General features: G+C 35.4%; 1 protein-coding gene across 1 annotated transcript in view; it reads right to left on the bottom strand.

The window, feature by feature from the left end:
- The window catches only part of LOC149785847 (uncharacterized), a 30,295-nt gene that overhangs the window by 8,664 nt on the left and 3,045 nt on the right, over positions 1-18,586 (bottom strand). Inside the window, exons 2-6 of the mRNA XM_089979808.1 lie at positions 15,600-15,891; positions 14,045-14,158; positions 12,505-12,599; positions 11,020-11,137; positions 1,966-2,051 (exon numbers count right to left, since the gene is read on the bottom strand). Of these exons, the coding sequence (XP_089835934.1) occupies positions 1,966-2,051; positions 11,020-11,137; positions 12,505-12,599; positions 14,045-14,158; positions 15,600-15,891 (705 nt within the window). The remainder of the gene's footprint in view (positions 1-1,965; positions 2,052-11,019; positions 11,138-12,504; positions 12,600-14,044; positions 14,159-15,599; positions 15,892-18,586) is intronic.

The following is an 18,586-nucleotide window of genomic DNA, read 5'->3' on the forward strand; positions in this document are numbered from 1 at the left end:
GAGGCTGCTGTGAACGGAAGTGTTTTATTATTTTGCAATATAAATGGTAATCCAGGTCTCTGTGCCTGACTCAGCTAGTGTCACTGGACATTTCTATGCTTCCAAAGTGTTGCCAAAAGTTGTGGAACACTACCGAACCACCCGACTTATATTGTTTATGTCAAGATAATCGTAAGACGGTAATCATGGATAAAGCTATGACGTTTTAAAGTGTCATATGAAAACGACCGGTACCTAAAAATGTGAATCATTAACAAAAAAAGTTGTCATGACGCAGCATCATTCCAAGATGGGCCAAAAGAGACGCAGGACGAAAAAGAACGAATACCGCGAATGACAAAGATCAGAAGAAAATGATACTATATTTATCATAGACATGCATTGTTGAGCCGATACGTGGAGTGTTAAAACACTCGAATTGCAACTCTGCCTTCTCGGTTTCTGTGCCTTTACTTTCAACAGCTACTTTCAGAATGGTTATTTCTTCCTGTATCCCCAGTTCTCTCCGCTTTAAGGGCCACTGCACCCGTCATTAATACTCAAGTAGGTTGCAATGGTGTTCATAAACGTCATCAGCCGTCATACTTTCCGCCATCTTTTGAGTCATCCTCCCATAGTAAATTGATGGGGAACACTTTGATGCCTTGGAGAATTATGATTTAAAGAAATCCATGTGTCGTTGAAAAATATAATAGTTCTAAATGTATGGCAAATGTTATATGCAGCAAAAAGTGTCTTTATATGATCCAGTGTTAGAAATTATTCGAAATTACTATTGTAATAAGTTTGGGGTATGCGCCAACGTCACTGAGAGCAGTGTTGATGAGATTTCATGATTGAATGGTTTAGTTTCGTAAGTGAATTCAGGCCAGATCAGTATAAGTGGCCTTTAACCAAGCAGTTCCTATTAAAATCTAATTGTGTTGATTAATTGTGTATCTCCATGTGAAGTATTTGTGATAGAGACTGATAATTTTGTACAATGGAATAACTGAGAAGGGATTTTTCTATTATGTGGAGACGCCTTTTATTGTTGTTATGATGGTAAATATGATGAAGAGTTACAGGCGAAATGAGTTATAAATTATGATTTGACTGACCTAGGGATATAGTAGGGAAAATTGTTCTGTGTATTTGGTGTTCGCGTTGTTTTCACGGTGTGAAGTACTGGCTCTACGTTACGGAAATGTAATGAGGTGAAACCATGCAGTTGTGAGGTTGGCATGCAATTGTGGAGTTGTGATGCAAAGGTGTGGTTGTGATATTTGTGGTCATGCATTGAACACGGGAAAATTATTCATGGTCTGGACGCGTTGGAATTTCGAGTAGACAACAAGTGTTGTCGAGAAGTCCTTGGAAATAAAGGGAAAACAAGTGTGAATTCTAGCAGTATTCACGCCAGGGTTGAATTTGCTCCGTAAAGAGACCCCTTTGATTTATAACACTATCACTTGCAATAACAATGTTATAAAAGACTGATGCAAAATAAATGTTAGACGCCATTTCTAAAAGAGACAAATCTAAGTAAAACTTAAACCTAACTATATTTTAGCACAGCATATTTGATAATCCAGCACAATAAATGAAATTTATATTTTTTTACCACAAAGCATCCATTGATCGAAACGGAAAATATAGCTTAATTTCCAGACTGCGACGAAGTGGCTCATTAAAATATATAACTCACTTTCCTATCTACAGATCACAATATGTTCCTCCATTTTAAATCCCATAATATCCACTTAAACAGCTGGATGCAAAATGGTAGAGAAAACCAGATTGGCTGTTTAAAAGAAACGAAGTAGCGAATTGTGTTTGTATCAAATGTGGGATCACTGAATGTTTAATCGCAGGCTTTTGTCTCATTCTTTTCAAATGTACCAGACAGACGGACAAATGCATACATACAGACAGAAACAAATACAGAACGTCATACATACAAGGACACACACATATGTATAACACCTGTTCTTGAAGCTCTCTGTGTTCCCTTTCAAGTTGTAGATACTGGATTGTTCGGTTGATAATTTCCTGCTCGGATGGGTCCGGTTCTACAAGAAATATATATTTGTGTAACCGGCGTGCAAAATATTAAACTACCTTGTATAAAAAGCAGCTGCATTGAAATCTTTAAAAAAAATATTTTAAAAAAGATACCTTTACGGCTGGTCATACGAAAGCTCTACTTGGCCTTAGTCATCAGGTACATGGATCACTTCCTAGATTTCTGTGTATCACAAACTATTTAAGACATTGTTTTTGGGAACTATAGAATATCGACTTTGATTTAAAAGATAGATGATGTAAAATTTCAGTCATTACCTATGACTTTGAACTTGATGTCACGATCAGCGAACTAGTCTCAGATACGATCAAGATAGAAACACGTGGTAAGTTTGATCAAACCCATTTCAACTGCGTAATAAATAAAATTCACAAACATTAATCATTTACCAGGACCGACTTCATGTTAATTTTAGTGAATCGTCCATTTCTATACAACGAACCATTCAGGGATAGTTAGGATAGAGAGATGTTTAAGATATCCACTGTGGATGTCATGATGAAAGATAGATCGGCGCCACGTTATTTTAGAATCAACTAAATTTTTGTCAGTAATGTTTAAGTGAAAATCTATAGCTAAGTAAACCATGCCTTCCTAGAGAATATTGACAGCAAGATTGTCAAGATGGTTATAGTGGTATCATGTTGGAGCTTTTGAGTTGTGCCATTTTGTCCTTGGGTGAAAACCCAATGAAGATATGACAATTCATTCATAAGGGATAGTGATAACTAGGTTTTCTGACATCATCACTATGGTTGCCATGTTGAAGGTCAAATAAGTCCAATTTTGATTTTGGATCAGCTACAATTTCAAGAAGGTTTTACTGGAAACTTGAGGCCTATAGGGTCATTAACTCCAGATGGACATATGGTATAACGGTACCAATTGAACAACCCCGGGGGGGGGGGCTTAAGGTGTAGGGAACAGTGTATTCAGAAATAAACAACAAAACTAGATGTGATTGGTGCATTATGTAAGAGTTATACTTTCTGTTAGGCTTAAAAAAAAAGTTGAGCCTCTTGGCAACATGTGAGATTATGTATTTTTGTATGATTTTTATGATTTTTTTAAAATGTGGTACACATGGTTGTAAATGTGTCTGTTGTGACTAGATAACTCTTACCCCTGTCTAGTTCCAGTATTAAATGCATTGGAGTACCTGGTTTTGTCCTTGCCAAATTGACAATCTAATATTGTTCTCTATGACAGTGTGTGATATGCATGCTGAGGTAGGATAGAAAGTATATCTATTTCACAAACAATTAGCATTGAGGTATATGGAAAAACAATTGGCACAGTGATACCATATAACACAATTTTAAGATGGCAATTAGAGGCAATATTAGTAGTCATATCGGCACTATTCTCACTTAGAACCAGAGAATTTCGTATAAAAAAGATAACACGATTTCCATTCTGGACCAACTAGATATCAGGAAGAAAGTGTGTGCCTACTTTAATGACTTTCTCCAAGTAGGTTAGGAGTCAAGATGACAAACAACTACTGTCAGACAATCAACATGGGCAAGGACCATATCATAAACTGGATTTGATCTTCGACCGATATCACTTTGTAATGTTGTCTGAACTGTAAAGGTCCAGCTAATACATTATATTATATCTATCACAAACTCTGCTCAGTCATCAGTCCAACGTTGCCATACACTAACTTAAGATGACCCGCTAGGAGCTGATAAACCTGGCAAAATGTACTTGTTGAAAGCTTTTGGCATAGCTTGTCGGAGCAGCTCAGTCATATTTACGATTGGCATTATATAGTATGTACAAATCCAAGCAGTCATAACTTCAAAATTCGCCATGCAAGTTTTGTGAACTCTGGAATAAACTAGAGTTTATTTTTAAATATAGTGGCACGCTAAAGCTAATGAACAAGCGAAGCCATCTATACTCTGGTGAACCATCCATTCATATTTTGCTAGCACGAGACAGATGTGAATGAGAAGGCGTAAAACAATAACAGTTCTAATTTGGCATGCGAAATATCGATGTTAAGGAAACAAAAAGTGACCGGGGGATAACATAAACAAAACCAATTAAATCTGTGCGCATTCCAGATGATTTAACATGTGTGTTCTTCTCATATAAAGTTGAACAATAGTAAAGGTCATTACTGCTTGCAGAGGGGCACAGTACCTTTTTTGAGATTTTCATGTACTTCATGTCAGTCAAACACTTTAAGCACATCCCCTAGAGGTGCAAGATTGAGAGTCAGAAATCTCATTGGTGTCAAAACTGGGGGTCATACTGAGTAATAAAAAAAAACTTTGGTATCAAAACTGGGGGACAAATAACAAATCTGAGGGTCTCTGAAGTGCAACTGAACGTAAAGGGAAACGTTTACTTTAGGTTATATTAGTCACATATACTGCAAAGACTTTACGCTACTGAATAACGTTTCTTTGTGACAAAGCTCCATTTTATGTCATAATAATAATAATAATAATGAGGACTTTGTATAGCGCCTAATCTTTAGAAGCTCAAAGCTCTTTACAACATTAGACAAAACCTATAAACTAAATAACATATATAATGATATTATTACAAAAAACAAACACCATGAAATTAGAAAACATAAAAAACATGCTGAAAATATTTAAGGTAGGAAACATTATTAGGTCTTTAAGTTTGCTCTTGCAGTCGAAATAAGTGAGCTTTAAGAGCACTACTGAATGAGATCACTGTGTCTTTGTGTCTAAGTTCAGTGGGTAATTCATTCCACGTTGCTGGACACTGGTATTCAAAAGAACGTTGTCCATATGACTTCGTTTTCGTAATGGGAATAATGAGTATACGATTGTCAGAAGTGGAGCGTAAGTATCTTGCTGGTGTATACACATGGGTGAGGTCGGATAGGTATGTTGGACTGGAATCCGTCAGTGAAATGTAGCACAGAGAACAAATTTTGTGTTTGATTCTGGATCGAATCGATAGCCAGTGTAGGGTACAGAGCAGCGGGGAGGTGTGCTCTGATCGTGGTACTCTAAGTATGATCCGAGCAGCTGTGTTTTGAACTTTTTGAAGTTTCTGAAGTAGATATTGAGATGAACCAGATAAAATTTAGTTACAATAGTCCAGTCTTGAAAGTACTAATGAACACACAAGTGTTTTAGTGGCATCAACTGAAAGATATTTTCGAATGGAGCTGATGCGTCTCAGCTCAAGATATGAGGCCGTGCATATGTTCATGACATGTTGGTGCAATGTGAGAATACTGTCCAGAGTGACACCTAGGTTTCCTACTGATTGTGTGAATTTAATGTTGGTGTTGCTGATATTTATTGTTTGAGGTAAAGTATGTGAATGAGTAAGTCTTTGTGTTGTGATCAGAATGGCCTCAGTTTTATCATCATTCATCTGCAGCTTTTTACATGTCATCCCTGATTTCACATCAGAAATGCACCTCTCTAAACCTTGGATGGTAGCATCAACTTCTGTTGATTGGCTAGATTTGTATAGTTGGGTGTCGTCACCGTACAATTGGTGAGACACTGGATGATGATCTATGACACTTGAGAGCGGCTAAGTGTATAGAATGAAGAGAACAGATCCAACAACAGACCCCTGTGGAACACCACAACATAGATTAACTGGGCTGGAGTGTATTCCATTTGCAGACACTATTTGTGTCCTGTTGACCAAGTAGGACCTGAACCATGGTAAGGCTGTATCATGAATGTCAAATACATGCTGGAGACGGTGAAGTAATATATCATGGTCTATTGCGTAAAATGCTGCAGACAAATCAATGAGGGTGAGTACTGTAACCTTCCCGCTATCCAAAGCAGAGAGAATGTCATGAACCACTTTTAGAAGAGAAGTTTCAGTAGTTTCAGTACTGTGACAAGGGCGTTATGAAGATTTACATTGCTAAAAGAAAAGACTGTTTGAATTCAGATGAGTTACAAGCTGGGATAGATCAGCTTTTTCTAAGATTTTTTATATGAATGGGAGATTAGAAACTTTGTGGTAGTTCTTTAAATCGTTATGGTCTAGTGTTGGTGTCTTCAGCAGAGGCTTTACAATGGCAGTTTTGAAAAATGATGGGAATTCCCCGGATGAGAGAGAGGTATTAATAACATCAGCTAGTGAAGAAAATACTGGATCTAAGCACACAAGCAGCAGTGATGTTCGAATTGGGTCAAGTTCACATGACTTTGGTGCACTCTTCATCACGAGTGTACGTACTAAATCCATAGAGACAGGTTCAAATGCTGCTACTGGTTGTCGCTGAAATTCTGTATCCCAACTGTATGGTGACGATGAGTCAATTGAAATTGTGTTACCAAGCTTATCTCTAATGGTTTGTACTTTGTCACAGAAGAAATTTGCAAACAGGTCCTAAAGGTCCACTAGAGAGAAGGTAGTTGGAAGTGGTGTACATTTGTTCATTGACATTAGCTTGTTAGTAATCTCGAAGAGCTCTTTGCAGATGGAACTTTCCATGGGCTGTAGTGGGCTGATTTCGCTGCATGAACTATATTTTGTGACGTTCTTCTTAGCGGCTTCATAGATTTGCTTATGAATAGTGAGTCTGGTGGAAAGCCAAAGCCTCTCAGCTTTACGGCAGTCTCTTTTAGCAGTGCGAAGCTGGTCCCTAACACTGCTATACCATGGAGAACACTTTTGAATTGATACTCTGCACTTGGTGGCTGGGGCATTTTTGTAGAGCTATGAACACAAGCAGTTATCGAGTTGTTCTGCTGTAAAACGTAAGCGAGTTGTTAGGTTTGTTTGGATGTCATGCATTAGTTTGGTTCTATTTATCATAGTAAGGTTTCTCTTAGTAGCAAATAAAGGTGGAGGGTTAGGGACTAATACGTCAAGATGGCATATTATGCAGAGGTGATCTGATGCAAGTTGGTGGGATACCAGGGAGGACCGTAGAATATTATCATCGGGTCTATGAAGAATCCAGTCTAAAATGTGACCATGTTTATTGGTGGGTTGGTTAACTGACTGTTTGAGGTTGAAAACATTAAGCATTGAATTATGCAATGCCAAGAGGTATCTCTTGGATAGTTGACACAAAGGTTGACGATTTAATAGGGATTTCAATTAGGTTATCTAAATTAACGGTCGACTTTTTAAATTATTGAGCCGGACAGGGCATAAGGGAGATAACTGGAATTTTTCTTGCTGTTCTACGCCGGCCAGCTTTGAAACAACGTTTCTCTTTTCGCTTCTGTTTACATTTAAGTAATGATGAATGTAGTCCCAGTTCGTTTAGTGTAGAGCACAATGTAGTGTGGAGAGTGAAGAAGTGGTTATTTGAAGCAATTAATGAGGGTCCATCATAGCATAAACGGGTTGACTGGCGAGTATCACGTGATGGCGGTTTGTTCAACAACAAAGAAAGTTGTAGCAGTGGAACGAGACAGCTGAGAAAAAGTCTAATTGTTCTCGTTTCCAAAACAAGGAGATGAAGAAACACATACGAACTGAACAGCCAATGCATGATGAACACAATAACATAGACGAATACAGACAACAAGCACATATATCATGAAAAACGGAACAGCTGTTTCAAGCCGGTTAAGCAATTGTGGCCATCTTGTCATCATGTCATCGCGGTGAATATGAATTTTTGTGACAAAGCTACGTGTTATGTCATCGCGGTAAATATGTATTTTTGTAACAAAACTACGTGTTATGTCATGGCGGTGAATATGGATTTTATAACTCGCCAAAGAAAGTTGCAGGGTAATATAGGCTACTGGTTACTGGTGTCCATCCAAGCCGGTGGGAAGTCATCCATTTTGTTTTAGAACAACAACGTCATTTTTGTGACATATTTTAGTTTAATTTTGTAGTTTATTTCAATGAACCTAAGAAATGAACTAGACAATTTAAGCATTAGTAGCCAGAAGGTCAAGGTCATTATTAATAAAAATAGATTTTGACATTGCATTTCATCTGCGCAGAATAAGATATGTTCTAGTGGATGGATTTCAACTATCTCTATCTCTCTGTCAGTCTATCTATATAAGAATCATACGAAGCAATTATCGCTGAATTTGTATATGTTGTCTGTTTAATAACAATAATAATAATAATAATAATAATAATAATTATTATTATTATTATTATTATTATTATTATTATTATTATTATTATTTATTTATTTATTTATTTAACGAGGATGACACATTGGTCATGAAAGACACATCTGCCATGTGTTCCTCGAATTTGTTTACCGTTTCATGTTATTAAAAAAAAACACTTACACACACGTATTCACACCGGTTTAAAATGGATTAATATATATATATATATATATATATATATATATATATATATATATATATATATATATATATATATATATATATATATATATAACTATACTGGTCAACAGGTACATATATAAACAATATACTATACACGGTTATACATATTTCAGCACATGATTTATACATAAATCGAATAAACATGCACATATTATACTTTGAACACAGTCATAAAGTTATTCATAGGGAGGCTTTAAAAAGTCATTCCAGATGTTCAAGAAAAAATTTCCTTAATGGTGTTTTAAACGGACCAAGGGAATTTGAATTACGCATCCTCAGGGGTAAGGAATTCTAAAATGTGGGAGCTGATTCAGTGAATGAGTTTTTGTAATTGTTGATTTTCGACCACGGAATCTCGATATCTTTGTTAGCTCGGAGATTACGCTTAGTATTTGATGATCTTAGTTCAGTTAGGTTATAAATCTAATCTGAAGAAAGAACGTTTAAAGACTTATGTGCCATGATATCTTTTTAAAAAGAATACTTTTTTGTACGGATAGCCATTGTAGATGTGACAACAAAACATTTGAAGGAGTCATAATAGGAAGCTTGAAAATTATTCAGGCGGCCATTTTCTGGTGTTTATTAATTCTGGATAGATTATAATGGATGAGTTTCATCATACGGTACAGCCGTAATCTATCAGTGGTAGTATATCCCCAAAAATAAAGTTCAAGTGACTGGCGAGGTAGAAATTTCGACAGTCATTTTAACAGAGTTATTCTTTTTGACTACCATTGCACATACGTGATCGACATGTGTATTCCCGCAGAGATGTCGATCAATGGCAGTACCAAGAAGTTTTTATTTTTGACACTAGACATATCTAAGCCATTTTGAGTAAGAAATAAATCTATATTAGTCGATAGGTGCTGTCTTGTTCCGATTGCCATACATTATGTTTTGTTGACACCAAACTGATATACTGTTGATGTCAATTTGATGTTTATTTTCAAACAAATCAAGAATTTTACCAGACAAAAACAATGCAGAATCGTCTGTGAAAAGGCATGTTGTAGAGCTCAATGGATACAAGGCTAACACATTGATAAATGGAAGAAATAGAAGAGGCCCTAATACAGATCCTTGAGGAACACAGCTTAAAATATTACTTGATTCAGAAATATGTTTACCTTTGCAAATAACCTGAGTTAATGAGATACGACGCGAACCTAACACATGAGTTTGAAGAAAACTTGTAGGCTAAACTTGTTTAATGAGCACCGAATGATTAAACAAACCAAACGCCTTTTTAAAATCTGGAAGATTGCGCCATTACGTTCGCCTGATTTTATCACTAGTAGCCACTATATAAGTTTTTCGGAGCAGTTAATATGAATGTTTCTGTCGAAAACCATACTGTTACTTATTGTGGAGTTATATTTATCACGATATCGGAAAGAATGATTGCTGATATGTTGTTCGAAAAATTTTTTAAGTACAGATAGGACAGATACGGTTGATAGTTGTATGGGTCATTCTTTCATTTCACTTACGAATTGCGAATATGTTTGCTAAATTCGATGACTCCGTAAATTTACAGGAAGTAATACTACAGTTAATTACTTCTTTCAATTACTCGGAGATTGATAAATCTGACATTTTCAGAGAATTTTTTTGCTGAATTCCATCAGTATCTCATGACTTACAAAATCAAACGCTTTTTTTACAATCGCAATAAAATGTTCCGATTATTTTTACAATCTCAATAAAATGTTCCGATCATTTTTACAATCTCAATAAAATGTTCCGATTATTTTTCTCTCATCTGTAACTGCTAACCGTGTATCAACCAACGTTTGTGAGGGAAGTTTCGGATGAATTCTTTTCTCTGAAATCTGCTAGTAAGTGATGTTGAGGGTTATAATTTTTTAAAATTCGACGAGGATGAAGGACAATATTTGTATACATTTATAAGGTTGGCAGACTTGACAAACATCGATACTTGTTTGCTGATGATGATCTATCACTTTGTTTAAAGACTGGTAAATTTCAGATTAGCTGGAAAGATTCCCGTATCTATATATTTTTCTAAGTTAGAGAAACCATTTCTTTTAAATTAAGTGTGCCTTTTCTCTAGGCACAAAAAAGCAGCCAGTTTATTTAAGCTTGGTGGCTTGAAGGTCACGGTCTCTGTTTTATTGAAAATACAATTTCCTTTCCGTTTAATGAAAATACAATAACTTAAGTTCTAGTGCGCACATTTCAAAGTGTGGTATCTATGCTTATATTAAGCCATCTACAAGTTTATGCATGTTCGTTTCAGGAACTTGAAATTCATGGTCACTGTTTCTAAGTATATATCACGGTTTTAAATTTCTGAAAGAACATGAACACGTTTTAGCAAAACCTGATAGGTTTGTTCCTTTGAGCACTACGCATCAACTTCGTTATTTGGGGTGAGAAGGTTGAAGGTCAATGTTCAGGGTTTCAACAACCTCCTCAGAGAGGTATACTTCTATATATCTAACCTTTCTGATGGTGCATTATCTGCCATTTGTGATACACTTGTATCGACGTGACTATCATCCTGCTAAGTGTAACCATAATAGAATAAAGTTGTTTTCAGTACACAGTACTTGCAAAACAGAAATACAAGAATGGAACTAATGATAAAAAAAAAACAATTTTAAGCTTTCTACGTACTTCTGTGGGCTTGCATCCCTAAAAAACGGGCAACTGTAAGCTCATTGAAATGGTCTAATTGCTGCTCCAGTGTCCGCTTCTCTTGTCGGTAACGAACAACATCATTCTTAAATTCAGCCTAAAATAAGAAGCAACAGAACATTCAATTCTTTTGGAGGATTCTTGACCATGTCAAGTTTAATCATCTTGTCAACTCAGTTTTAAAATATGTGAAGGAAACAAAGCAGAATGCTGCTGTGTATCATTAATTTATTTTGTGTGCTTCGTCCATGATTGAGGGTAGAATAGCTATGGCTTACCTGGCTTTTATTTATAAAAAATAATAAAAAAAATTATTTACTGATATTTGAGTTCAAGGTCTAGCCTTATTTAAGAACATGTCGTGGAAGCAAACTTTTGACTCACATCCAGGTAATTGTATTGTATCTTTGGTCTTTATATAAGGTTGAGAGAAACAAAATTATTTCATTCCTATCTTAAGATCAGTCTGCGGTATTATTATCAGTTGTATCTAGATATAATCTGAGGAATGAAGGAATCATTTTTGTTTAAATTATTCATTGGAATTACAAAGTGTTGATAGACATTTAGGAAAAAAGACTGTTTGGAGTTCATTGTGAATTTATTCAAAGACATTCGGGATTATATCATTGTAATACATCAAGACTATTGGTACACCAGTGCTTTCAATACTGGAATTCATTCGGAACACTCTTTACTTTTAGACTTGACTTAGAACTTTTAGGATTATTTGTGATTCAACTCACAATACTGTATGTTCATCTTCAATTATTCACCTTGTAACTAATAAACAGATTTATTTTTTTATTTTAATAAACTTGTTGGTTTCGCTTTTCTGTTACTCAGTTTTAAGACTGTAAATTCGTAACAATACTCTGTTTAAATCCATCATCAAAAACAGAAACAATTATGTATTTACCGATGATTTATGCTGATGAGGATGAGTATGATAATGACGATCCCGACAAGGATGGTACTGTTCTTTGGTGATGTTTATTATTATTATTATTATTATTATTATTATTATTATTATTATTATTATTAAAGACAAACATGTCCAAAACGTTAATCACGAAACTCAACCGACAATACAATATTACAGACACACTTTTAAGTATCTGACTAGATCTGCCATGGTACAAAACTCACAAGTTTAAAATATTCTGGGATATTATTAAATGCATGCGAGAGAGAGAGAGAGAGAGAGAGAGACAGAGAGAGAGACAGAGAGAGAGAGGGAGAGATCACAGTTGGTCAATGCAGGTTTATTATTTCATTCAATAAAACAGTAGCGTATTATGATTAGCATTATCCTCATCACGATATCCATGACGACGACACTGACAAGGGTGGCACCACTGGCGACAAAGATTTAAATAGCTACGTAATTGAAGGAAACGATGATGCTGGATTAAAAAGACACAAATGACTACGATTATGTCGATGACGATAATAACTACTCACCCATTCGCTTGCACATTCATCCTTCGTATCATCAAGCCTCTGCTGTAGAATAGTCAGGTTTTCTAGACGCTTGAAAAGTTCATCTCGGACAAAGTCTTAAATAGAGACAAAAATTAGTATTTCTGCCCAGCTTTCAACTGTCTCGACTTCACAATTATATATATACATACATACATATATATATATATATATATATATATATATATATATATATATATATATATATATATATATATATATATATATATATATATATATATATATATATATATATGATTCTGCAAATGAATTTTAGGTCCAACAGGAATACACAAAATTTGCAGGAGACTTTTGATACTGATAATATAATGTGGCTTGTCGCTAAAAGCTAAAAGATGCACAATGATTTTTACTCAAAGATCAGTATTATTGAAATTAATTTGCCAGCGATTTTAAAACATTTTTGATCCCGATTTTCCCTGGATTTAAATCCAGTCACGATCGCCTAAGTTATTATCTAATGGTCATACATTCCATTTTGGGTGTCATGCCAAAATGGAAGACTATTAACAGTTTGTAGTAAAAACGTACGTGTTGGAGCCAAGGACTTTCAGTGATCCAGACAAATATAAAACAATACCTTACTGACTATATACATTTATAAATCAAATCCAGCTGCAAACAACATAAACCCTGATCTGCCATCGCAAAATCAGAGAGCAGTTCAAAATTATATTATTTGTTATGCTGAATGCTCCTAACACACTACATAGACACAAATCTGTCAGCGCACCATATCACGGCAGATCTTTGTCTGTACAGTTTGCTGTTGATCTCAACTTTTAAACGAATATTGACAATTATCAAAAAAATTCTGATACCGGTTAAATATCAGCATAAGAACACTTTGTTCAATGACACAAATGGAAATTCGATAAATAAAAGAGGGAGGTAGGTTTCAATGGATATCGAGATAGGCGTGACCTGATTTTTTAAATCAAATTATCATTAAGTGTTTTGCCATGATCGCATAAACCTTACGTTTTTATACCCATTTTCATTATGTGTCATAGAGTATTTGTTCACTGCATGTTATATACTTTTCAACATATCTATGATGCATGTTATATTTACTTTTCAACATATTAATGATGCATGTTACTCTCGACGAATAATATTGACATGCATGTTGATATTGCTATTAAAAAAACGTGATTAAAATGAGAAATGCATGCATCGATTGTATTGTTCAACACGGTGAAAATAAATGTCCACGATCATAAATATTATATGCACGAATTTATGATTTCGTTCACCTTCGAAATATTATTTCTTTAAAACAAATCTCGTTTTCGACGACTGTTTGATTTATAAATGGATTTTGTTTTTTAAAAATATGTTAAAAAATGACATCATTCATGCTGGCACGGGTTATTGTATTAAAATCACGGGTGATACTGCCAATTACGATGAAAGCTAGGGTTATTCTATGTATGTAAATTTATTACAACTATTGCAGAAAACATTTACATTTTCAAAACTATCAAATAAACAAATTTACCTCTAAGATGGAGTTCATTTTTCTTATCACTGAGCGTGACGTGTTCGATTCGATATTCGGTTTCATCGAATCCTTCCCGGGATAGAATAGCCCTCTGCTCCTGCTCAGCTTCTTCTGAAGCAAGAATATTAACAACTAATGAATGAATGCGTGTACTATTAGAAATGTATTCCGCTATGAAGTGAGAACGTTGATCATTTGCCCTCTTCACAGCAGCCACCTCCCACTCACCAATCGCAGACAACGATCTTCCAGAACGTGGGTCGTCTTCCTTGAAATAGCGACTATCATTAAAAGATACCAATTCAAATTTATGGCATATCACAGAGCATTACATCCGTACACTTTATCCAAGTCCGCCTTGATATCAGTCTAAGAGTAACCTCAAAATGCCCGGATTTTACAGTAAGCTCTTTGCTCAGCAGCAGAATCGTTCTCCTCTGACATTTTTATGTCAATCTCATTTACCTATGTTGACATATATATCTGCAAGTTTCCAATGTCCTGCATGTGATGTTGCATATTTTTAAATGCAACTTTATTGTGTCTGTCGATTGACATTAAATATATTGACAGACCCAAAGAAAAAAAAATGTTCTGACAAAGTATCAAGAAATTGTCCAGTACCAGTCATAGATCATATAGAAATCCAAATTGTCCTAGCTTAAACATTTGTCAACTATTGATCGTGCTATTTTTAGTATGCACTACAAATAATGAACACTAATTCAAGCTCGGTACGTGTCAACATAAATACTTTATTTTTATATGCTAACGAGTAGAGAGTGGTTATATCTGCTCTGGCGAGAGAAGGTCAATTACTTCGTGACTTAAGCAATAGCAACAACGTATCTGGTTAGTGATTGATATGCCCCGCAGAAACTGATTTGAGTGCTTTTTTCCAAATATAACAAAAATAATGTAACATTATGTTTATTTATTTAATTTAAAGTAAACGGGTTTCAAAATCTAAACTTTGTCCATGAGATAGCATTTGAATTATCAGAGCTCATAGATACTCTATATTTTAAATTACTTTGTGGGGCCTTGTCAGTCACTGATCTGTGTTAGATCATCATTTGTAATCCATTATGCCTAATGGTGGTACTTTGTGGGGCCTTGCCAGTCATGGATCTGTGTAAGATCATCGTATGAAATCCATTACGCCTAATGGGAGTACTCTGTGGGGCCTTGTCAATCACCGATCTGTGTTAGATCACCATTTGTAATTCATTTTGCCGAATGGGAGTACTTTGTGGGGCCATGTCAGTCACTGATATGTGTTATATCATCATTTGTAGTCCCTTATGCCTTACCCAGCTGGGAGTCTTTTTAATTGTCATATCTAATAACTAAAAGATCAGGAAATGTCATGAAAGGTTCACAAACACACACACACGCACACACACACACACACACACACACACACACAACAGAGGAATATTATATTCTACATCGCCTCGTAAAGAAACCTTCGGTATTTCTTCTAATACATCTTAACAATCAGTACATATGGCAGGCAGAATATTTGCACATACAATAGTTTGCTCTTTACCTTTCTGTTTCATAAGTTCTTCATATTCGTTGTCCTTCTCTTCAATACTTTGTTGACGAGACAAAAATAGAGTCTCAAGATTTTGGATTGCTTCAGACACTTCTGTCACTTTTGATTCTAGTGAATCCAACGATGCACATGATTTGTCGATCGACAAGTCCCGCCTTCTGTATTCTTGTGTCAACTGGAAGCTCTCTGCCTGTAACTCTCTGAGCTGTTTGGCAACATCAAGCGCTTTTTCAAGGAGAACTTCTGGGCAGCGGGTCTCGGTCGCCTGGACACCAACAGATGCCTTAATAATAATAATAACAATAATAATAATAATAATAATAATAATAATGCCCATTTAAACAATTCCAAAACTCTTGTCAGTGTTTAATTTATCAATTTTTGCAAGAATCATATGGTTATATTTTTAATTCCAAGAACTGATTCTATCATAATTTTTGTATCTATACGAGTTTAAAGATGGACTTACTGAATGGGGATAATCATTATAGTATTAAAAAACTTTGTATTCAATGTCGACAGAGACAAAGCATTTTATTTTTAAAAAAAAAGATTCATCAAACTAGCAGGACTATTCGCTTCTGAGCTCTTTGATCCCGAGTTTAATTCCCTGTCCCCACAAGTGCAAGGGATTTTGCACACATAATCGGCAGTCTTGACCAGTTTCTCGGGGATTTTCTCATCTTAAAGATCTTTCTGCTACCTCTTTTATATGATAAACAAGAATATTCAGTGAATTTAATTGAATGGTGTACCGAGGAGACACAACAGACACGGTTCTCTGAATGTGATCATTCCCGTGAAGATAGGACAAAAACCGTCATGCATGACACAATGTAATGGGGAGATAAGTGCAAAGTTAAATTTATCTAATTTAAACATGTTATTGTCACAGCATGATATGGTGGGATTGGCCGTGTTTCTAGCAACGTAATTAACCCTCTCCCTCCATGATACAACTAGTTCAACATATGTTGTTGTCACAGTATGATACGATGGGATTGGACGTGATTCTAACAATGTAATTAACCCTCTCCCTCCATGATACAATTAGTTCTAAATATGTTATTGTCACAGTATGATTACGGTGGGATTGGTCGTGTTTCTAACAACGTAATTAACCCTCTCCCTCCATGATACAACTAGTTCGACATATGTTATTGTCACAGCATGATACGATGGGATTGGACGTGATTCTAACAATGTAATTAACTCTCTCCTTCCATGATACAACTAGTTCAACATATGTTATTGTCACATTATGATACCGTGGGCTTGGTCGTGTTTCTAACAACGTAATTAAACCTCTCCCCCCATGATACAAATAGTTCAACATATGTTATTGTCACAGTATCATACGGTGGGATTGATCGTGGTTCTAACAACGTAATTAACCCTCTCCCCCATGATACAAATAGTTCAACATATGTTAACGTGATAGCTATTTAACCAACCCACCTACCCCCCCCCCCAACAAACAAAAAATAGTATCGAAAAATATCTGGTGAGAGAAAGATACAGTGTTACGAATCTAAGTCTTAAAATATATAAGAAACAGAGAGTCCGACGATTTAAGTAAAATAAACAAGCAGTTTATTCCCCTACAAAACAAAATGAAAATGCAAAATACACTTAAAATACTGTGACTTCAATACCAACTAATCCTATATGTCCTATCACCTCTGCAAAAATATAGAATGCTCTGAATGAATTTCCAATAGTCTTGAATGTCTTGATTTAACACAATGATAATATCCAGAATGTCCTTAAATTAGTTCCAAAAAAATCCAAAATAATGTATTAATCCAAAAATGAATGTGCACTTTAGTGTTCTATGTTTAAGTTAGTATCGCTCTTTCCTAAAATCAATAAATCTAAGCTAACAATTGAATATGATATTGATAGTAAATTTCTCATCAATTCAGTTCTTTGTTGACAATAAGACCACAAGAACAAAGCGCTCTCCGTTACGGATCACTGCCATCTCACCGATGTCTGCGTGGGTTCGAGTCTAGGATTCGGTCAATGTGGGTATTCGAGAAAGCAAGCCAATAGCTTCTCGTGGGTCGGTGGTTCTTCCCGGGGTTTTCCCGGGTTCTTCCTCCACCATTAATACTAGCCGCCATGCATAGCCTATCGTGTGCTGAAAAATGGCGTTAAACCCCACAACAACAACAACAACCACAGGAACAAATGGAAGTTTCATCAAGTAGAACACCATATAAGTACGTTTTAATGAGTTTTGATTATTTCGCAATTTAGTATGGATAATATCTAAATCTCAGTTACCAAAAACGGGCATTTTTCTGGATTCCATATTTGGATATAAGCACTTTTTAAAGCGCTATATTTTACCTCTTTTTAATTTTGTTGTGTTAATAAAATTTGTCTCTTTCGTCTAGATTGCACTTTCCAACCCAGTTTGAAAATATCATGATTGCCTACTTCGTGTATTTTGGAAATTCTGTGACTATTCTAGCTGTACTCTTTTCAAGTTTTTTTCTGAATTTATAAACCACATCCATCCCAGACTACACAGCGTGGTCCAAGATAGACCTGATATAAGTTGTATATAACCATGACCAGATTTGCCTGCAAAGTTTTTATTTTTGCTCTCGAAGACTGAATTGGGCATGCTGTTGTTAGAAACAGCCAATATGACGAGTTCATTTGATATGTTATGAAAGTAGTAATCCAAGATGCAATGATAATTTACGCAATGAATAGCAGTTATTTAGAAGAATACGACATATCCACTATTTGTTTCTGGTTTAACCATTTCGTAGCCATTCCTTTGACCATTTATAGTTTTTAGATCATGATTTATGAGTAATTATTCTGCGTACAAATGGTGATGACTAATACAGAGAAGAGTCATCGGCAAAGTCAATGATGAGGGAACTCATACCATCGGCAATATCATTTACAAAGGTTAGAAGCAATTAGGTCTAAGAACGGATCATTGTGGTACACCATCA

This window comes from Sinohyriopsis cumingii, chromosome 13, assembly GCF_028554795.1.
Source record: "Sinohyriopsis cumingii isolate HCF-2022 chromosome 13, ASM2855479v2, whole genome shotgun sequence".
Lineage (NCBI taxonomy): Eukaryota > Metazoa > Mollusca > Bivalvia > Unionida > Unionidae > Sinohyriopsis > Sinohyriopsis cumingii.